General features: G+C 48.7%; 1 protein-coding gene across 9 annotated transcripts in view; it reads left to right on the forward strand.

Moving 5' to 3' along the window:
- The window catches only part of tmem181 (transmembrane protein 181), a 391,617-nt gene that overhangs the window by 308,518 nt on the left and 59,722 nt on the right, over window positions 1–23,377 (forward strand). For all 9 annotated transcript variants that reach the window (XM_072502600.1, XM_072502554.1, XM_072502568.1 and 6 more), the window contains 2 exons: window positions 4,066–4,168; window positions 5,903–5,954. In XM_072502600.1, coding sequence (XP_072358701.1) covers window positions 4,066–4,168; window positions 5,903–5,954 — 155 coding nt within the window. The remainder of the gene's footprint in view (window positions 1–4,065; window positions 4,169–5,902; window positions 5,955–23,377) is intronic.

A 23,377-nucleotide genomic window follows, 5' to 3' on the forward strand; every position in this document is an offset into this window, starting at 1 on the left:
GTCCGGTCCCGGGGCCATCCCCGCCTGCATGCTTCCCAAACCCTTGCTCAGCTCCTCCACCCTCGGGAATCTCAGCTGATCTAGGAATCGTCTCATCCCCTCTTCCCCCGCTGGGGGCTGGGATCTGAACAGCTCTTCATAAAAGGCCTTGAATACCTTGTTTATTTTCGTCGCACTCCGAACTGTGGCTCCCCTTCCACCTTTGACTCCCCCTATTTCCCTCGCTGCCATCCTCTTACGGAGCTGGTGCACCAGCATCCGACTAGCCTTTTCCCCATACTCGTAGGTCGCCCCCTGCGCTTTCCTCCACTGTGCCTCTACCTTCCCTGTGGTCAACAGGTCAAACTCCGTCTGGAGCCGTCGTCTTTCCCCAAATAATCTTTCCTCCGGGGCCTCTGCGTATCTCCTGTCCACTCTCAAAATCTCCCCACTAACCTCTCCCTTTCCATACCCTCTGTCTTCTCCCTATGAGCCCTAATGGAAATTAGCTCTCCCCTGATCACCGCCTTCAACGCCTCCCATACCACCCCCACCCGCACCTCCCCGTTGTCGTTGGCCTCCAAGTACCTTTCGATACACTCCCTCACCTTCCCACACACCACCTCGTCCGCCAGCAGTCCCACATCCAGCCGCCACAACGGGAGTTGGTCCCTCTCCTCTCCCAGCTCCAGTTCCACCCAGTGCGGGGCATGGTCCGAAACGGCTATAGCCGAATACTCCGTCCCCTCCACCCTCTGGATGAGCGCCCTACCCAGAACAAAGAAATCTATCCGGGAGTAGGCTTTGTGTACATGGGAGAAGAAAGAAAATTTCCTGGCCTGCGGCCTTGCAAACCGCCATGGGTCCACTCCCCCATCTGATCCATAAATCCCCTAAGTACCTTGGCCGCCGCCTGCCTCTTTCCAGTCCTTGATTTGGAGCGGTCCAGTGCTGGATCCAACACTGTATTGAAGTCCCCTCCCATTATCATGCCTCCTATCTCCAGGTCCAGAATGCGCCCCAACATGCGCTTCATGAATCCTGCATCATCCCAGTTCGGGGCGTATACGTTTACCAACACTACCCACGTCCCTTGCAGCCTACCGCTCACCATTACATATCGCCCTCCATTGTCCGCTACAATAGTCTTGGCCTCAAATGACACCCGCTTTCCCACCAATATTGCCACCCCTCTATTCTTCGCGTCCAGTCCCGAGTGGAATACCTGTCCTACCCATCCCTTTCTTAGCCTGACCTGGTCCGCCACCTTCAGGTGTGTCTCTTGGAGCATGGCCACGTCCGCCTTCAGTCCCTTTAAGTGCTCCTAGAGCCCTCTTCACCGGCCCATTCAGGCCCCTCACATTCCGCGTTATCAGCCGGATTGGAGGGGCTCTCAGCCCCCCCTCCCGGCCGACTAGCCATCTCCTTTTCTGGGCCAGTCCCGTGTCCACGCCTCCCTCACCCTCCAGTCCTCCAGAGGGGGGATCCCCGTCCCGACCACCTCTTCTGTGTCCCATTCCCTTTCGGCCAGTGCAGCAGCAACCCTTTTCCCCCTCCCCTCCCCCCGCTAGACCCCTGTCTAGCTTTTTTGCTCCCCCCATGTCACTCCCGTAAGTCAGCTGACGCCTGCTGACCCCGGCTTCCCCCGCCGTCCCATTGACCTCCCCGCGTGGGAGTCTCCCAATCCATATGCATTCCTTCGTTCCCCTTCCCGCCTTTCTTCCCGCGTGCGGGAAAACACCCCGCGCTTTCCAAAGCCTGATCCGCCCCCTCTGGCGCAGCTCCTGTCTCTCTCCCCCAGCCCATGTAACATTTCCTGCGCGTGATTGACCCCCTATATACAACAACCATCACACATCATACCCCAAAACATCCCCCCCACCCTCACAAACCCTCCGTTAGAGTCCAACTTTTCGGTTTGTACAAAGGTCCACGCCTCTTCAGGCGTTTCGAAGTAATAGTGTTGGCCCTTGTACGTGACCCACAGTCGCGCTGGCTGCAGCATTCCGAATTTCACTTCTTTCCGGTACAATGCCGCTTTGGCCCGGTTGAAACCCGCTCTCCGCTTTGCAACCTCTGTGCTCCAGTCCGGGTATATTCGGATCTCTGCATTGTCCCACTTACTGCTCCGCTCCTTCTTGGCCCATCTCAGGACCCACTCTCTGTCCGCGAACCGGTGGAACCTCACCATCATCGCCCTTGGTGGCTCATTTGCCCTGGGGCTTCTTCGCCAGCACTCGATGTGCCCTGTCCAACTCCAGGGGCCTCGAGCATCGTGCTCGCGTATGCCCCGGCATCAGCCCCCTCCACTCCCTCAGGGAGACCCAGGATTCGCAGATTCTTTCTCCTCGACCTGTTCTCCAGGTCTTCGAGTCTTCCCGCCCACCTCTTGTGTAGCGCCTTGTTCTACTCCACTCTCACCGCCAGGCCCACGAGCTCGTCCTCGTTCTGACTGACTCTTTTCTGTACCTCCTGGATCTTAGCTTTGTGGGCCTTCTGGGTGATCCTGAGTCCTTCAATTACCGAAAGCATAGGCGCCAGCATCTCCTTGTGCATCTCCTCGCGCTGCTCCTCGAAGCAGCGCTTGATGAACTCCTGCAGCTCCCCTTTGTCCCTGGCCGCCGCCATTTTGTTTTCTTTCCCTCGCTTCTCCCGTTGCTCCAGTGCCGCTCCTTTGGCCATTACACTTCTGGTCCGTTTCATAGAAGTTGGAGGAGGACCTCTCTCTTCCCTTCCCCACGGGTTGCGTCAAAAAAAAAAAAAAAAGTTCAGTTGGGGCTCCTCTGACGAGCCCGAAAGTCCGTGGCAGCGGGAGCTGCCGAATCGTGCGGCTCAGCTCCTCAGAGCTGCAACCGGAAGTCGAGAGGGAATCCTTTTGGCAGTGTTCGCTTCACCAGTCTGCCCCAAAAAGTCTATGGAAACTCCTGAAAAAGGTCTGAGAGTCGGTTCCAGACGGGAGCTGCCGAATGCGCGACCTCCTACTCCATGGCCGCCACCGGAAGCCTCGTCCCTGCTTCTTCAATGGCCTTGGTAGATCTTTTCACAGTTGTTCCCTCTGCTGCTAGAATTCACCTTTGATAGAGGCCCTCAAGTCAGATTGCAGCTTTAAGCTTGCCCTTCCCCCGCCTGCATGCTGGAAGAGGCTTTTGTCTATTCCTGCAGCTCAAGCCAAATCTTTTACTGTTTCTGCCGGGTCTGGTAGCCAAAAGACATAACATTCCTGGGGGACACTGTCTGGGGAATGCTGCAGTCTTCTTCCCACACCGGGATATGTCAAACAAATGCCGTGGGGGCCCTGTCACCCATTCCCTCTCTGCCACAAGGGCCTTGAGCAGCGGTGTGACCACCTCTCTGAACATGCAGCTCTCAACCTCGTGACTTCAGCTGCCGCTCAAGCTCTGAAGCCCAGAGCTGAAATTTCTGTCGCTGGCAATACTTCCTGCACATATGGTCATCTCAGACATCGGTAGTGTCCATGACTTTGCACGTATTTCAGGACACGCATTCCACTGACTGAACTGCCCTGTCATGTCTTAACTTTGTTTCTGTTGCAATAACTATATTCTATTTTGGATGACTTGTATTACCTTACTATGCACCATCTGTTTCTGATTTCTCCTCATGTCTGCATGGGTTTCCTCTGGGTGCTCGGTTTCCTCCCACAGTCCAAAGATGTGCAGGTTAGGTGGGGATATGTGGTTATGGGATAGGGCAGGGGAATGGGCCCAGGTAAGGTGGTCTTTCAGACCCGATGGGCCGAGTGGCCTCCTTCTGCACTGTAGGAATTCTATCATATCAGAAACAGGTTAACTGGTTGTTCATTTACTCTTGACGGATTTTGGTGCATTTCGAGCAATTGGCATGTTGACTAATTAGCAGCAGTGACTAAACTAGGAGTTAATTGGGTAGCAAATGCTTTGGGACATTCTGAGGACATCATCGTGGACTGTATAAAAGCAAGTGTTTTCTTTCTTGTATATAGTTTTGCGGGATTTAAAGGTTCTGTTGACAAATATATACAAACTTGCCTTGTCATATGAAGAAAATGTCTTTATTTTCCATTTTATTTTTGCTACTGTTTTATAGGGAATGAAGATTTTCTTCCTGATAGTGGGTTCCTTGTATATATTATACCTTGTTTTCCTGATTGTGAGGGCCTGCTCTGAGCTGAAAAATATGCCATACTTTGGTATGTGTAATTTATTGCTGCATGAAACTTCTGCTAAAATATTAACTTCCTTAAAATTACTAAGAATAGGCCTGGTTGCAAAAGAGTATATAATTACAACTTTATATTAAATGTGAACTACAGGGTGAGCATCCCTTATCTGAAATTCGAAAACTGGAAAATTCTGAAATTCACACATTTTTACGAGCGCCAACGTGACGTCACGACTAGGAAACCCACAAGGCGCCTGAGCGATGCGCAGTTCCCAATGCGCGCCGCACATGCGCAGTTCCGAACGCGCGAGGCACATGCGCAGTTCCCAATGTTGCGTACATGAGCAGTTCCCAATGTTTCTGCCCATGCGCAGTTCCCAACGTGCGCCGTATCTGCGCAGTATATTCTGAAATCTGAAAAATTCCGAAATCCGATAGACACTCGACCTCAAGCATTTTTGATAAGGGATTTTCAACCTGTATTATAAAGATTAATCCAAATTCTCTTTAATTTGTCACAACCTGAATTTTGCACACAATCCCCCCGCACCCCCCACTCTGAAATTGCAGGCAAGAGATCCCCTCTGGGTTTCCGACCTCCATGCAATTTTATGCCGGGACGGGCAAGGCCTTGCCAACCCTTTCCCAAGCTGAGACCCTTAAGTGACCAATTAATGACCGCTTTACGGTCGTTTCTGCCAAGCCTCAGTTTTTAGACTGGTGGATGGATTGAAGCTCCATGGGGGAAACCTGAGATTAATCACAGTTTGATCTGGGGCAGGAAGAGAGAGGGTATCTCCTCCTGGAACCCAGATCGACCACCTCTAACAACCTCCTCATACCTTCCCTATCCTTCCCGCACTGGAACCCCTAACAGTTACCTTCTCCCTGTGCTCTTAGACTTAATTTCAGGTCCCCTGGTGCAGTTCTTTTGCTGGCAGCTCTGAAAGACTGCCAAGTAAAGGACAGAAGTACCGCCTGATACCAATCAATGCTCGTTAGAGCGTAAATAGCAGCGAGGCTGTTGCAGTCAACACAATTGTGTTCCTCATTGATTCTTTGGATAGTGAGAGGCAAACCGCCACCATTGGAAAAGTTCAAGCCCATATGTTTACAGACCAAACTCAATTTACAGAGTGGTCCTGACTTAATATCCTGGCACTGACATGAGACACACTAGCAATAGTTATTTGGACATTTGATTTTTCCTTGTTCTTCATTCGCACCTTAATAGAAACAATTTATGACGCTTTACTGATAGTAGGGTCCTCTAGTTTCATTCACACATAGCTGCTCTAATTCTGGACATGGCTTCCATTCACCACGTTACTTCTAGTCAGTTGTTGGGTGCTGCTGCTCCCAAGTTCTGCAGAAAATACTGCAGAGCTCCTCCCTGCACCTTCCCCACTGCACCTAAATCTTTTCCACAAGGAAAAGGAGAGGGCATTAGCACATCTGGGAGAGAGAGAGAGAGGAGCGGCAAAGGACGCCTTGGTTTCAGAGCTGTCCCTAGGAAACCTGGTACAGTGTATGGTGGGTCACTGATTTAACGTAGGCATGTAATCATTTTAAACATTAAAATCATTTAAACTCTTTCAGTTAAGAAAATGTAATGCTTCTATGAAAGTTTGCAACTTGCTTTACTTGTACTGTTTATCTCATCGAGTCTGTCATTAACTTCTATTTTGAAGTTTCGCTTCTCTGTTTCAACAAAATCCAAATCTCATTCTTTACATTTCAGATGATCTGCTTTATGTTTCAGATCTCCGACTGAAATTTTTGACTGGGCTAACATTTATTGTGCTGATAATAAGGTAGGAGAGACCATACCTAATGGTATGGATGAAAGAAAGCCAGTATCTTGGTTAAATAAAGAAATTGTTGGGCCAGGCTTGGCCCATTTTTCAGATGGCCTGCTAATGCTTAAAGATGCATCCATGATGTGGTACAAGTGCGCTGGAAGCAATCTTTAAGGGATTTTCAATGTGTACAATTAATAGTTGTTGACAGCATGTGAACATCAATCAGTGTGAAGTGGTGAATTGTTGCCAGTACTGCCCTTTTGCAATACCATGCTCCAGCCTATGCCCTGAATTAACCTCACAATGCTGAACACAGTTTAAGCATATGAAAAAAAACTAGAACAGTACCTCTAATTATGACAAATTAGTTACTGCATTGTTTCTGCTGTCTGTGCAATTGTGTGAGATTTTGAAACTATCCTACACATACCAAATGTTCCAGTGGTCTGTGGGGAGTATCAGCTGGTGTTGAAGTACTTTCCTGTTCATTTAAAATCTTGTGCTGGAACAGGTTGCTTCAAGACATGGGTGATCTAAGTAGACATTCCTTTTGGGAATGACTGGGAGGATGCTGGAAGAGCGAGTTGAGCGACAAGAGCTCAAATGGAGGCCTTCAAGGGCCTTCACGGAGTATTTTCGTCCCTCAATTTCAGTGAGGACCAATGGACGATCTTCACTTCACTAAAGAGATCATGATTGAAATGTGACAACAGTAACCTCAAAACAGGGCAAGGATCACATTGCCTTTGGCTTTTAACTTCTGTGTGTCTTGTACCTTCCAGGCTGCTCCTGGACATGTCAGCAACAGCTGACAGTTTGCAGAATAAGAGAGGTCGGTAAGGCTCCTTATACAGAGACATTCAATTACATCAGTGTGTAGACTTGTGCGACCACAGGCAGTCCATTCTTCAGGTGAATGCCTGTTCCCCTGGTAGTAGTTACAATTTCTTGATTCTATGGCAGCCCATGAAGCACCATAAACAAATCAAGGCTGGCTACTGGGCATCAAGAAGATATGAACACTTATGACACTGTTCAAGACTCCACCCTAGAACCTACACACACACACAGCAGGCCTACTCTCAGAGCTATGTTTCCATAGGAATATATATTTTTTAAAAGATAGTTTATTGGAAGCGTTTCCAAATATATACAGAAACAAAAAGACTCAAAAGAGCCACAACGTACAAACTGTGATGTAATGATATATCATTAAGAATATAATAGCATAACATAGCATTTTTATTCAGTATAACCCTCCACCTCCCCTTCACCCAAAGAACAGGAAAAAAAAGACAAGACCACCCCCCCCCCCCCCCCCCCCCACTTCTCCCACTGACATCTTAGTACTTTTTGAAGAAATCGATGAACAGCTCCCACCTCATGGAGAACCCCTTGTCCATCCCTGGCAAACTTAATCTTTTCTAAGTGGAGGAATTCTGCTCGGTCCTTCATCCATGTCTTAACCCTTGACGGCTCCAAGTGCCGCCGTCTCATCAAGATCCTCCTCCAGGCTAGCAGGGAGGTAAAGGCAACTGCATTGGCTTCTTCCCCACCATAGCACCCAGATCATCAGATACTCCAAAAATCTCTACCTACAGGCTCGGTGTTACCATCCAAAACAGTATCTCGGTCACCCCGTACAGAACCCCACCAGCTCCAGAACATGTGGGCATGATTCGCCAGGGTCCCAGCACAGTGCACGCATTGGTCATCTACCCCCAGGAAGAACCAACTCATCCTAGCCATTGTCATGTATGCTCTGTGCACCACCTTCAATTTAATTAAGGTTAGTCTTGCGCATGACGAAGAAGCATTAATCCTGTGCAGAGCCTTCTTCCAAATACCATCCCACATATCTCCCCATAGTTACTCCTCCTACATTAGCCTAATTTCCTCCATTGGTATTACCTCCATTTTGCTCAGTTCCGCAAAGATGTCAGAGATCCTGCCTTTCCCAATCTCATCTTCTGATAGGAGCCTATCTTGTAGTCCCAAGGACGCAACATAAGGAACAAACCCACACCCTTTCTCAGGATGGCCTTAATCTGAAGGTATTTGAACCCATTTCCATTTGGCAACTGATAAACCTCACCAGCTCCGACAAATCCACAGATTTAAGGTGCGAAGGGCAAGGTTTACAGAAGATGTAAGAGGTAAGTTTTTTTACACAGAGGGTAGTGTGTGCCTGGAACTCGCTGCCCGAGGAGGTGGTGGAAGCAGGGATGATAGTGACGTTTAAGGGGCATCTTGGCAAATCCATGGATAGGATGGGAATAGAGGGATACGGATCCCAGAAGTGTAGAAGATTTTAGTTTAGAGGGTCGGCGCAGGCTTGTAGGGCCGAAGGGCCTGCTCCTGTGCTGTACTTTTCTTTGTTCTTTGGATGTACCTTTAAGAAATGGGTGTTTATCAGTGATGTCAGAGTGAGGGTGGAGCTGGGCTGTCTGTCTGCTTTTACTTTCGCTTTAGGCTGTTTGCTACAGGGTGTGTTTCGTTTAGTCTTAGATTTGGAAAAGCTGCAATCACAGCTGTATGAATCTCTGCAAGCTTATGAATGTTCATTTAGTGATTTCAAAGTGGTAACTGTTCTCAGTAGTGAAGTTAAACCTGATGTCTTTCTGTAAAGAGGGTTCTTTTTGTCTTATGGATGTTGCAAGGAAAGATTAAGAGTTACTTAGAGAGTACTATATTCTTTGGGGGATTTATTGGTGTTTGTAGTTGTTAAGATGTTTACTGTGGGTTCATAAAGTGTAAACTGGTTTCATAAATAAACATTGTTTTAATTTAAAAGTACTGTAAGGTTCTGTTGCCTCACACCTGCAGAGTAAGCCCGTGTGTCCCCATAACCACAATCTATTCAAAGTTGTGGGTCAGGTGATCTCCATGATACATTTTGGCATTCTCTAAACCCTGGCCCATAACACCAAATGAAGACGAGGATCATCATATTCACTGTCTTGAAAAATTTCGGCAGGACCACCGTTTTTACAGTCTGAACCCTCCCTGTCAAGGACAGTGGCAGCATAACCCATCCCTCACTTCCTCCACGAACCTCTCAAATTTAACTTATGGAGTTGAGCCCAGTCTCATGCCACGTGTATGCCCAGATTTCGGAAACTCAACCTCACCAAACGGAATGGCAGCTTACTAAAGCTACCCTGCTGCCCCTTGGTATTAACACCTCACATTTTGCCACATTGAGCTTGAATCCCGAGAAGGTGCCAAACTCTTTCCGAATCCTCATTATCCTACCGATACACTCCACAGGGTTTGATATGTACAGTAGGAAGTCATCTGCGCATCGGGGGAGACAGTGTTCCACTCCGCCTCCCCCACCCCCGCTCAACAAAACTCCATTCCCTGGAGGAATGCTTGCGAATGCTCGATCACAAGGGCAAAGAGCACTGAACATAGAACATAGAACAATACAGCGCAGTACAGGCCCTTCGGCCCACGATGTTGCACCGAAACAAAAGCCATCTAACCTACACTATGCCATTATCATCCATATGTTTATCCAATAAACTTTTAAATGCCCTCAATGTTGGCGAGTTCACTACTGTAGCAGGTAGGGCATTCCACGGCCTCACTACTCTTTGCGTAAAGAACCTACCTCTGACCTCTGTCCTATATCTATTACCCCTCAGTTTAAAGTTATGTCCCCTCATGCCAGCCATATCCATCCGCGGGAGAAGGCTCTCACTGTCCACCATTTCCAACCCCCTGATCATTTTGTATGCCTCTATTAAGTCTCCCCTTAACCTTCTCTCCAACGAAAACAACCTCAAGTCCATCAGCCTTTCCTCATAAGATTTTCCCTACATACCAGGCAACATCCTGGTAAATCTCCTCTGCACCCGCTCCAAAGCCTCCACGTCCTTCCTATAATGCGGTGACCAGAACTGTACGCAATACTCCAAATGCGGCCGTACCAGAGTTCTGTACAGCTGCAACATGACCTGCCGACACCGGAACTCAATCCCTCTACCAATAAAGGCCAACACTCCATAGGCCTTCTTCACAACCCTATCAACCTGGGTGGCAACTTTCAGGGATCTATGTACATGGACACCTAGATCCCTCTGCTCATCCACACTTTCAAGAACTTTACCATTAGCCAAATATTCCGCATTCCTGTTATTCCTTCCAAAGTGAATCACCTCACACTTCTCTACATTAAACTCCATTTGCCACCTCTCAGCCCAGCTCTGCAGCTTATCTATATCCCTCTGTAACCTGCTACATCCTTCCACACTATCGACAACACCACCGACTTTAGTATCGTCTGCAAATTTACTCACCCACCCTTCTGCGCCTTCCTCTAGGTCATTGATAAAAATGACAAACAGCAACGGCCCCAGAACAGATCCTTGTGGTACTCCACTTGTGACTGTACTCCATTCTGAACATTTCCCATCAACCACCACCCTCTGTCTTCTTTCAGCTAGCCAATTTCTGATCCACATCTCTAAATCACCCTCAATCCCCAGCCTCCGTATTTTTTGCAATAGCCTACCGTGGGGAACCTTATCAAACGCTTTGCTGAAATCCATATACACCACATCAACTGCTCTACCCTCGTCTACCTGTTCAGTCACCTTCTCAAAGAACTCAATAAGGTTTGTGAGGCATGACCTACCCTTCACAAAGCCATGCTGACTATCCCTGATCATATTATTCCTATCTAGATGATTAGAAATCTTGTCTCTTATAATCCCCTCCAAGACTTTACCCACTACAGACGTGAGGCTCACTGGTCTATAGTTGCCGGGGTTGTCTCTGCTCCCCTTTTTGAACAAAGGGACCACATTTGCTGTCCTCCAGTCCTCTGGCACTATTCCTGTAGCCAATGATGACATAAAAATCAAAGCCAAAGGTCCAGCAATCTCTTCCCTGGCCTCCCAGAGAATCCTAGGATAAATCCCATCAGGTCCCGGGGACTTATCTATTTTCAGCCTGTCCAGAATTGCCAACACCTCTTCCCTACGTACCTCAATGCCATCTATTCTATTAGCCTGGGGCTCAGCATTCTCCTCCACAACATTATCTTTTTCCTGAGTGAATACTGACGAAAAATATTCATTTAGTATCTCGCCTATCTCTTCAGACTCCACACACAATTTCCCATCCCTGTCCTTGACTGGTCCTACTCTTTCCCGAGTCATTCGCTTATTCCTGACATACCTATAGAAAACTTTTGGGTTTTCCTTGATCCTTCCTGCCAAATACTTCTCATGTCCCCTCCTTGCTCGTCTTAGCTCTCTCTTTAGATCCTTCCTCGCTACCTTGTAACTATCCATCGCCCCAACCGAAACTTCACACTTCATCTTCACATAGGCCTCCTTCTTCCTCTTAACAAGAGATTCCACTTCCTTGGTAAAGCACGGTTCCCTCGCTCGACGCCTGTCTGACCGGTACATACTTATCAAGAACACGCAGTAGCTGATCCTTGAACAAGCCCCACTTATCCAGTGTGCCCAACACTTGCAGCCTACTTCTCCACCTTATCCCCCCCCAAGTCACGTCTAATGGCATCATAATTGCCCTTCCCCCAGCTATAACTCTTGCCCTGCGGTGTATACTTATCCCTTTCCATCATTAACGTAAACGTCACCGAATTGTGGTCACTGTCCCCAAAGTGCTCTCCTACCTCCAAATCCAACACCTGGCCTGGTTCATTACCCAAAACCAAATCCAACGTGGCCTCTCCTCTTGTTGGCCTGTCAACATATTGTGTCAGGAAACCCTCCTGCACACACTGTACAAAAAACGACCCATCTAATGTACTCGAACTACATCTTTTCCAGTCAATATTTGGAAAGTTAAAGTCTCCCATAATAACTACCCTGTTACTTTCGCTCATATCCAGAATCATCTTCGCCATCCTTTCCTCTACATCCCTAGAACTATTAGGAGGCCTATAAAAAACTCCCAACAGGGTGACCTCTCCTTTCCTGTTTCTAACTTCAGCCCATACTACCTCGGAAGAAGAGTCCCCATCTAGCATCCTCTCCGCCACCGTAATACTGCTCTTGACTAGCAGCGCCACACCTCCCCCTCTTTTGCCTCCTTCTCTGAGCTTACTAAAACACCTAAACCCCGGAACCTGCAACATCCATTCCTGTCCCTGCTCTATCCATGTCTCCGAAATGGCCACAACATCGAAGTCCCAGGTACCAACCCATGCTGCCAGTTCCCCTACCTTGTTTCGTATACTCCTGGCATTGAAGTAGACACACTTCAAACCACCTACCTGAACACTGGCCCCCTCCTGCGACGTCAAATCTGTGCTCCTGACCTCTGTACTCTCATTCTCCCTTACCCTAAAACTACAATCCAGGTTCCCATGCCCCTGCTGCATTAGTTTAAACCCCCCCAAAGAGCACTAACAAATCTCCCCCCCAGGATATTTGTGCCCCTCAGGTTCAGATGTAGACCATCCTGTCTGTAGAGGTCCCACCTTCCCCAGAAAGAGCCCCAGTTATCCAAAACTCTGAATCCCTCCCGCCTGCACCATCCCTGTAGCCACGTGTTTAAATGCTCTCTCTCCCTATTCCTCATCTCACTATCACGTGGCACGGGCAACAACCCAGAGATAACAACTCTGTTTGTTCTAGTTCTGAGCTTCCATCCTAGCTCCCTGAAAGCCTGCCTGACATCCTTGTCCCCTTTCCTACCTATGTCGTTAGTGCCAATGTGGACCACGACTTGGGGCTGCTCCCCCTCCCCCCTAAGGACCCGGAAAACACGATCCGAGACATCACGTACCCTTGCACCTGGGAGGCAACATACCAAACGTGAGTCTCTCACGCTCCCACAAAATCTCCTATCTGTGCCCCTGACTATCGAGTCCCCAATTACTAATGCTCTGCTCCTCTCCCCCCTTCCCTTCTGAGCAACAGGGACAGACTCCGTGCCAGAGGCCCGTACCCCATGGCTTACCCCTGGTAAGTCGTCCCCCCCACAAGTATCCAAAGCGGTATACTTGTTTCTCAGGGGAACGACCGCAGGGGATCCCTGCACTGACTGCTTCTTCCCAGTCCCTCTTACAGTTACCCACCTATCTCCAATCTTTGGTGTAACTAATTCCCTGAAGCTGCTATCTATGACCCCTTCTGCCTCCCGAATGATCCGAAGTTCTTCCAACTCCAGCTCCCGTTCCCTAACTCGGTCTTGGAGGAGCTGGAGATGGCAGCACTTCCTGCAGGTAAAATCAGCAGGGACACTAACTGCATCCCTCACCTCAAACATCCTGCAGGAGGAACATTGCACTCCCTTCCCTGCCATTCCTCTAACTTTCTACCAAGATCTGGCTAACAACTAAATTAAATTTTTATAAAAAATAATAATATAATAAAATATGGTACTTACCTCACACCAATGGGTTTTATTATTAGGTTAGAGGAGGAGGGCGGGTGGGAGACACTACACGTGTAGTGTCTCGGGTTTCCTTTCCACCAGAATTTATTGGTGAGGGTCTTCCCAGACGTCCGCAGGTGGACTTCCTGTTCCCGCCTAAAAAACTAATTTAAAAAAAAAAAAGAAAAATTCTCAGCTCCTGCTGAAATTGACTAACCAGCCAGCTCCACTCCCGCCGAAATCGACTGGCCTGCCCCTGCAAAGACAAGTGCTTTTAAAGGTTGACTTACCTCTCCGCAACCTCCTTCCCCAATGCTCCCGCTGAAACTATCTCACCAGCTGTTCTCACGCCGAAATCGACTGGCCTGCCCCTGCAAAGACAAGTGCTTTTAAAGGTTGACTTACCTCCCAGCAACCTCCTTCCGCAATGCTCCCGCTGAAACTGACTAACCAGCTGTTCTCACGCCGAAATCGACTGGCCTGCCCCTGCAAAGACAAGTGCTTTTAAAGGTTGACTTACCTCCCAGCAACCTCCTTCCGCAATGCTCCCGCTGAAACTGACTCACCAGCTGTTCTCCCGCTGGTGGACAGAGCGGGCACCCCTGCCTCGTTCCATGCTTCAAGGCAAACAACTTAGAACTGACTCCATTGGGGGACTTCCGGTGGCGGCCATGGTGTGAGTGGTCGCACATTTGGTGGCTACCGCTCGTGGTGAACTTTTTGGGTCTTTCCCCCGGCTAATAGCGGAGCTGAGTGATTGTAAAAGGTGCAGGAGAGGTGGGAGAAGAGGGTATCCCACCGGTTTATGGATTTGTGTACCAGAAATAGTCGAAAAAGGAGGGAACAATTGTTGAAAACTGTGTGGAGCCTGCAACACGGGAGGATGGCAGAGGGTCGGGGTCTGAGCTTGCCGGCCCAGTGGTCGACGAATCAGCTAGTGAGCATCCTCCGCGAGAAATTTGCCCAGCAGAGGAAGGAAAACGTGGAGGACCTGGTCAGGGTGGTGGATCCGATAAAGGCGGGGATTGACCACATGGAGATGAGGTTAGAGACCCAGGGCCAGGTGACCCAGAAGGTGGAGGAGGCGGTGGGGGAGCAGTTTGCCTCGGTGGCTGTGGAGATGCGGTTGATGTGAGATCAACAAATGAGGCTGCAGGAGAAGGTGGAGGATCTGGAGAATGGATCACGCAGGCAGAACGTTAGGATCGTCGGCCTGCCGGATATGTGGCGCGGATGTTCGATAAGCTGCTGGGTGCAGAGGAGGCGATGGAATTTCTTAGAGGCAATGGACTGGTAGGACAATGAGGACATTGAACTCTGGAGGAGATGCTCCTATGTTGTATCTTGGTTTTCTTCTGGTTTGTATGAACCACTTTTGCATTGTACTTGGAAATGTAGCTCTGTTTTGGGTTTGTTTCTTTCTTGATGGTAGCTTTTCTTTGTGTTTGGTAGGGATTGTAAAGCTTGCACTGGGAGAATGATTGAGCCAGGGGGAGGGGAATCAGTGGGGGATAGGATGCTATGTGCCTTGAATGGGGGCTACCAGAATAACTGGGCAGGCTAGCTCACAGAAGCGCAGTGGTGGGCGAGCAGGTAGCAAGTGTGTTGATGGGGGTTGGGATTGTTATTTTGTTGTGGGTGGGGGGGAGGGAGGGGTGGTAGAAGACTGCTGACGGGAGAAGTTGTTGAAAGGTGACATGGTAAGGGTGGATGATGGTGGGAAACAGAGTGCGAGCCTGAGGAGGTGCGGGCCCAGGAAGGGTCATGGTTGAGAAAATGCTGGAAAATCTCAGCAAGTCTGGCTGATGGGGGAGGGGAGGGAAAGACAATGGGGTGGCATGGGGTGCCCCAACCAGGCTAATCACATGGAATTTGAGAGGGTTGAATGGGCCAGTCAAGAGGGCCCGTGTGTTCGCACATTTGAAAAGCTTAAATAAAGGTGGACCTGGCAATGATACAGGAGACACGTCTGAGGGTGGTGGATCAGACTATGCTGAGGAAGGGGTGGGTAGGGCAGGTGAAACAAAAGAGAAAATGCTGGAAAATCTCAGCAAGTCTGGCAGCATCTGTAGGGAGAGAAAAGAGCTAACGTTTCGAGTCCGATGACTCTTTGTCAAAGCTAACAGACAGAGAAAGTGGGAAATATTTATATTGTGGAGTGAGAATGAAAGATGAGTCATAGCCACAGAAACCCAGGGAAACCGGGTGCTAATGGCCACAGAAACCGAAGTGTTTTGCGCATGCGCGAGAAGCTACGCATGCGCAGTTGCACAAAGAGCGCTCAGAAAAGGAAGGTCCGTTTGCGCATGCGTGAGAAGCCGCGCATGCGCAGTTGCGCAAAGAGCGCAAAGTAAAGGAAAAGCGATCTGCACATGCGCGATCCATTCCTACATTCTACGTCACAAGCATCATGACGTCAGAGATGTATGGGAATTGTGATGCCTTCTGAAAGGGGAAATGTCCCAAAACAGTAAAAAAAAAATTTAAAGCTGGAAAACACAATTCTTTCACCTGGAACGACAGCACAATGCCTGAACTTCGACCAGTCGCTGAAAGTAATCTCCGCAGAACCCTGCAACAAGCAGTTAGCACCGCCGTAAGAGATGATTTAGTCCTTGACGACTACGATTCAGACATTGATTACTTCTTTTGACATTGTGGGCACAATGACAGCTCCGACACAAAAAGTGATGAAATAGTCCTTGAAGAATACGACTCGGAAGATGATTTCATCATTGGAAGTGGCGACCTCAGTACCAAATCCGAACCGAAACAAGGTGTGTTGTACAGTGAAGAATCCGACACAGACGCGGATGAGTCCAGACATGGATTTGAGGATTCTCAGCCCAGCACAGACGACATCCTAACCCAGAAGTACAGCTTTTTGCTGCGGCCTGTCGCCAAGAGTCAGAGAGCGGTACAAGCCCACAGAGAGCGGCCTGACGCCAAGAGACCGAGAGAGGTCCAAGCCCACAGAGGGCGGCCTGACGCCAAGAGTCAAAGAGCAGTACAAGCCCACAGAGAGCGGCCTGACGCCAAGAGTCAGAGAGCGGTACAAGCCCACAGAGAGCGGCCTGACGCCAAGAGTCAGAGAGCAGTACAAGCCCACAGAGAGCGGCCTGACGCCAAGAGTCAAAGAGCAGTACAAGCCCACAGAGAGCGGCCTGACGCCAAGAGTCAAAGAGCAGTACAAGCCCACAGAGGGCGGCCTGACGCCAAGAGTCAGAGAGCGGTACAAGCCCACAGAGAGCGGCCTGACGCCAAGAGTCAGAGAGCGGTACAAGCCCACAGAGAGCGGCCTGACGCCAAGAGACCGAGAGAGGTCCAAGCCCACAGAGAGCGGCCTGACGCCACACCAGTGGTCCACACACCACGAACAGTGCTCCACGCACCACAAAGAGTCCCTGACTCCACACGAAAGGTGGTCCACGCACCACGAAGAGTCCCTGATTCCGCACAGAAAGCGATGACAGACTCCACAGCAAGACCACTGCACGACTCTATTGAGAGCGCACAGATCGACTCCACAGCGAGACCACTGCATGACCCCACACAGGGAACGATGCCAGACTCCACAGAGAGAGCGGTACAAGCCTCCACAACGAGCTCGTTGACAGACTCCACGATGGAAGCAACGCAAGACTCCAGAGCGCAGTCGTTGCATGAACAAGACCATGAAGGTCTAACAACCTTACCTGAGCAACCAGCAGCAGACAATGCAAGTCTGCCATGCTCAAGTGCACAGAAAGACGACTATGTCAGTCTACCACGCTCACGTGAACAACAAAAAGACTGTGACAGTCTACCCAGATTACTTGAGCCACCAGAAAAAGACTCTGACAGTCTACCCAGCTCATTTAACCAGCAAGAAGACACTGAAGGTCTACATACTGTATATGCGACAAGTGACAAAGGCATCACAATTCCCATACAAGATGTGCAACATGACAGCGAGACTGACTGTTCTCCGCTAGTATGTCCAGAGGCACTCGACAATCAAAGTGAGGCTACCAGTGACTCCAGTGACACCACGTTAATTCAAACCTCATCCACTCGAGCCTCTCCACAAGAAACTGCATTCCTGAACGTTTTGACTCCGGACGGGGAGCATCAAGACACCTCAGATGATTCAAGTGACACCTCAGATGATTCAAGTGACACCTCAGATGATTCAAGTGTACCGGACATGACTCCAGACAGGGAGCGCCGAGGAATCCGAGACGGCACGCTCAATGAAACAGCAGATGCCACAAAGGACACTGACACAAGTAACTTTGTGAAGGACTCAACTTATCCACAGAGGGTGGTCATTGAGCGCAACAAACGCGACAACAAAACCTACAAAAACAACAACAAAGACAACAACAAGAAGCGTACCAAAGGCACAAATGTCAACAACAAGCACGGCAAAAACCACAACAATGGAACAACGACTGGTATGGCTTGGTACGACTCTGTAAATGCAGGACAATGTAACAGCACAGCTCCTAACACTGGCAAGAGTACAGCCATACCATGGTATGACAGCAAATCTCACCGATTCAAGTTTGCTCCACCACAATCAAGAAACCAGCTTTCAAGGCAGATGAGTTTGTTCCACTACGAACAAGCAAACCAGCTTTCAAGGTAGATGACATACTGCATCAATAGCGTAATCACAAGAAACAGTCCAGGTCGGACAACACATACTGACAAAGATTGAGTAAAATATCAATGCTCTTACAAACTGCATTGGACTCCTGCTGTTTTATGTATCTATTGAAGACCTGAATTTATGTGTGCTAAAATTCTCATATTTAAATGAGTATTTAAAACTAGGGCTTAATATTTATGCTTAAACAGCTATCTTTTACCTATACTAGTTGTATTCGAAATACCTGGCTTCTACACTGCTGCCCTTACTCGGTCCGTATCCCTCTAAAGACTTTGGAGTCCAGTAACATGAAGGTTCTGTCGGCAGTTAGGAAGGCAAATGCACTCATGTCAAGAGATGTGCAGGTTAGGCGGATTGGCCATTCTTAATTGCCCTTCGGCAAAATGTTAAGTGGGGTTACGGGGATAAAGGGTGAAAGGGTGGAGGTGTGGGGCTTATTTAGAGTGCTCTTTCCAAGGGCCTGTGCAGACTCGATGGGCTGAATGGCCTCCTTCTGCACTGTTAATTCTATGGTTCTATGAGAGGGTTGGAACATAAAAGCAGGGGTGTACATCTGAGGCTGTATAAGGCTCTGGTCAGACCCCATTGGAGTATTGTGACAGTCTTTGGGCCTGTATCTAAGGAAGGATGTGCTGGCCTTGGAAAGGAGGTTGACAGGAATGATTCCTGGAATGAAGAGCTTGTCGTATGAGGGGCGGTTGAGGACTCTGGGTCTGTACTCATTGGAGTTTAGAAGGATGAGATTATTGAAACTTACATGATACTGCGAGGCCTGGATAGAGTGGACGTGGAGAGGATGTTTCCACTCGTAGGAGAAACTAGAACCTGAGGCTACAGTCTCAGACTGAAGGGACAATCCTTTAAAACTGAGATGAGGAGGAATTTCTTCAGCCAGAGGGTGGTAAATCTGTGGAACTCATGGCCGCAGAAGGCTGTGGAGGCCAAATCACCGAGTGTCTTTCAGACAGAGAGAGATAGGTTCTTGATTAATAAAGGGATCAAGGGTTATGGGGAGAAGGCAGGAGAATGGGGATGAGAAACACAGCAGCCATGATTAAATGGTGGAGCTTATTTGATTGGCCAAATGGACTAATTCTGCTCCTATGTCAAATGGTTATACCCCCGCACCTACAAGGGACCCAGTAGCACCCCAAATCACTTGTAGAATTCGGCAGGAAATCCATCTGGGTCCGCTACCTTCCTGGGCTGCATCAACCCCACACACTCCATCGCCACTGGGGCCCCCAGCCCTTGCACTCTTATCTGTTCTACCCTCGGAAACACCAACCTATCCAGAAAACATCTTCTTCCCTCATTCTCCCCGGTGGAGGTTCCGACCCCGTATACTTTCCAGTAAAAGGCCTCAAAGACTCTGTTAATCCCCTCTGGTTCTGTTACCTCGTTACCTCTCTCATCCCACAACTTAGCGATCCCCCTCACCGCCACCTCCTGGCTTTTTCCCCATATGCATATATCACCTCCCTAGCTTTACGCAGTTGCAGCACCGCCTTTTCAGTAGGGACTAGTCTAAACTCCATGTGGCGCCTCTGTCAATCCTCGAGGGATGCTGAATATTTTCGATCAGCTGTCAGAATTGCCTCCATCAGCCTTGACTGCTCTGGCCGCTCCACCCTCACGTGAGCACGGATCAAGATGAGCTCTCCCCTAATCACAGCTTTCAGAGCCTTCTGCAACAACTCGTGTTGTTCTGATCAACAGAATTTCTAATAGCCCGCTCTATCCTCTTACAAATTCCTTTATCAAAAAGAAGTCCAACATCCATCCTCCACTGGGGCCTCTGTGGGGGGGTTCCCCTCTCTGCACGTAGATCCACCCAATGCGGCGCGTGAACTGACATCACAATCGCCGCGTATTGCAGCTCAGCTACTCTTGTCAGCAATGTCTTGTCTTTAACAAAAAAGTCTATCCGGGAATAGTCCTTGTGGTCATGCGAGAAAAAGGAGAATTCCCTCGCCCTTGGTCTTTAGAAGCGCCACGGATCCACCCCACCCATATGCTTCATTAACTCCAACAACTCCCTAGCCATCGCTGACAGCTTCCTGGGACTCGAACATGATCGGTCTAACTCAGAGTCCAGCAGTGTGTTGAGGTTCCCCCCCAAGCATCAACTGTGTATGCCCAAGTCCGGGATCTTTACCAGAATCCGCCTCATGAATTCCACACTGTCCCACTTTGGGGCATAGATGTTGCCCAACACCACCAGGGAACCTTCCAAGCTCCCAGTCACCAGCACAGATCTGCCTCCCGGGTCGGTCACAATCTTTCCCACTGCAAAGGCCACCTTCTTGCTAATCTACACAGCCACCCCTCTCATCTTCATGCCCAACCCGAATGAAAGACCTGACCCACGCAGTCCTTCCTTAGTCTCGTGTGGTCCGCCACTTTCAAGTGAGTTTCCTATAAGAATATTACATTTAGTCTCTTCAAATTTGCAAACACACGAAACCTCTTCACAGGTCCATTAGTCCCCGAACATGCTAAGTCACTAACTGGGTTTGGGAGCACCCACCGCCCCTTAAATCAGCCATGTTTCTGACTTAGCCAGCTTCCCTCGGTCATTGTTTTGCACCCAATCGGGCCTCCATAGGGTCTCCACAGCCATCGATTCTTATACATCAGCACCTGAACAGTACTCTCCACATCAGCCCTCCCCTGCCCTCTCAGCCTATCCCCCTCTCGCCACCAATCTAAGCGAAAGAAAGAAATTAAAACCATGTCTCCCTCTCTCCATCTCCATTTTGTCCCCACATCTTTACCGTTCACTAGCTTTCTCAGTAGTGTGGTACCCCCCACACAAAGCCCTCACCTTTCCCGGTTCCACCTTAACACCCCACACCCAACACATTATGAAACCTGTCTTGTCCTCCACATCTCTCCCTGTACGAACCCAAAACCAGAACAAACAACTTCCAACATTAGAGAATAACAGGAAGAAGAAAAGAAAAACATGAAGAAACATCAGGCAAATTGGCAACAATACAGTCCAAACCCAGTCAAACATATTTACAAACTCCTGATCGCATGGTCACGCAAAAATCTGCTATCCATCTCCAAGGGTCAAGCAAACGCACCTTCCCCAGCAGCTACTTGAACATGCGTGCCACGTATGTGCCTGCGTCCGATCCCTCGCTGCCCTCAGGGAGGCCAACAATCCTCGGGTTCTGCCAGCACGATCAGTTCTGCAAATCCTCCTCTTTGAATTGCAGCCTCTTCTGGTAGTCCTTCATGAAACCCCATCTCCGCCGCCATCGCAGCTAGCTGCTCATTGTGCTGAGCAACCGCCTCTTCCACCTTCTGGATCACCTGGTCCTGGGCTTCCAATCTCTGCTCCACAAGGTCAATCCCCGTCTTAATCGGATCCAGGTATTCCTTTCTTTGATGAGCAAAGTTCTCCTGGAGAAAGTCCACCAGTTGCTCCGTTGACCACTGGGCCGGCAGTTTTGGTCCCTGACCCTCCGCCATATTCTCCTGTGCTGCAGACTCCACTCCCGTCTTCAACCAACGACCTCTCCTTTTCAGGCCATTTCTGGTCCATGACTCCATAAACTGGTGAGGAAACCTCCTCCTCTACTTCATCAGTCTCCTGTTTTGTCGATCAAATCCACCGTAAATCGGGAAAAAAGGTCCCAAAGGTCCACCACTAGCGGGAGCTACCAAATAAGCGACCACTCACTCCATGTCCGCCACCGGAAGTCCTGTTTGGATTTTCTAATCGTCGTCGCGGAGTGATTGTTTTCTTCAATCTTCTTATCGCTAACTTGTCTAATCTAACTGATTATTAATTGTGGAAATAAACTCAGTATGCTTTGTGTTGCTAAATTCAGAATGGTTGGCGTAGTGTTCACAAAGACCACAAAATAGCTTCAACTTGAAAAAAGCTATAAACTTATTAACACTAATTTGGATTCAACACTTACTCCGAGATAATACACAGTTGATAATAAACATATAATCTACACTCATCTACTACTAATCTCTACACTATAACGTTAACTATATCTGCTCTCACTCACACTACCTTTCCTTCAGTCTGCTCTCTAGCCTTCTCCTCAACCTCTCACCCATAAGGCTTTGCATCAATGTCTTATGTACTTGTACATCTAGCTCCCTCTAGTGGTTGAGTTATATCTTTCATTAACCCTTGCAGTTCTTACATTTATGATATCACAATCTTCCCTTGACATTCAAAGGCATTACCATTGTTGAATTCCCCACCAACAACATTTTAGAGGTTACCATTCACCAGAAACTGAATTGTGATAAAAAAAAATTAAATTAACATAGGCAGAGAGGAGGATCTGAGTGGTCTGGCAGGCTTAAAAGTAGATAAATTTCCAGGGTCAGCTGAAATGTATCCCAGGCTGTTGAGAGAGGCAAGGGATGAAATAGAGGGGGCGCTGGCAATAATTTTCAATTCCTCGCTTGCCACAGGAGAGGTGCCAGAGGACTGGAGGATAACCAACATGGTACGATTATTCAAGAAGGGAGGAAGGCATAAACCAGGAAACTATAAACCAGTCACTCTAACCTCAAGTGGTAGGAAACTATTAGAAGCAATTCTGAGACAGAATAAATCTGCATTTGGAGAGGCAGGGGTCAATCAAGAACATTCAGCATGGTTTTATTCAGGGGAAGTCATGTCCTACCAACTTGATTGAGTTTTTCGAAGAGGTGACCAGGTGTGTAGATGATGGAAATGCATTTAATGTAATCTACTTGGACTTCAGCAAGGCTTTTTTGATAATATAATAATAATCGCTTATTGTCACAAGTAGGCTTCAGTGAAGTTACTGTGAAAAGCCCCGAGTCGCCACATTCCGGCACCTGTTCGGGGAGGTTGGTACGGGAATTGAACCCATGCTGCTGCCTTGTTCTGCATTACAAGCCAGCTGTTGAGCCCACTGTGTACCATCGACAAAGAACAATACAGCACAGGAACAGGCCAAGCCTGCGCCGATCACGTGTCCTATCTAGACTAACTGGCTGTATCCTTCTATACCCTGTCTGTTCATGTGCCTATCCAGATAAGTCTTAAAGGTCGCTAATGTATCTGCCTCAACCACCTCACTTGGCAGTGCAAGCCACCACCATCCTCTGTGTAAAAACACTTGCCCCGCACATCTCCACTGAACATTTCCCCCCTCACCTTGAACTTGTAATTGTCATTTCCGCCCTGGGAAAAGCTTCCAACTGTTCATTATTCCTATACCCCTTAATAATTTTATAAACTTCTTTCAGGTCGGCCCTCCGCCTCCGTCTCTCTCGGGAGAACAATCCCAGTTTATTCAATCTCTCCTCATAGCTATACCCTCCATACCAGGCAACATCCTGGTAAACCTTGTCCATACTCTCTCCAAAGCCACGTTCTTCTGGTAGTGCGATGACCGGAATTGTGCAC

The sequence above is a fragment of the Scyliorhinus torazame genome, chromosome 1 (genome assembly GCF_047496885.1).
Source record: "Scyliorhinus torazame isolate Kashiwa2021f chromosome 1, sScyTor2.1, whole genome shotgun sequence".
NCBI lineage: Eukaryota > Metazoa > Chordata > Chondrichthyes > Carcharhiniformes > Scyliorhinidae > Scyliorhinus > Scyliorhinus torazame.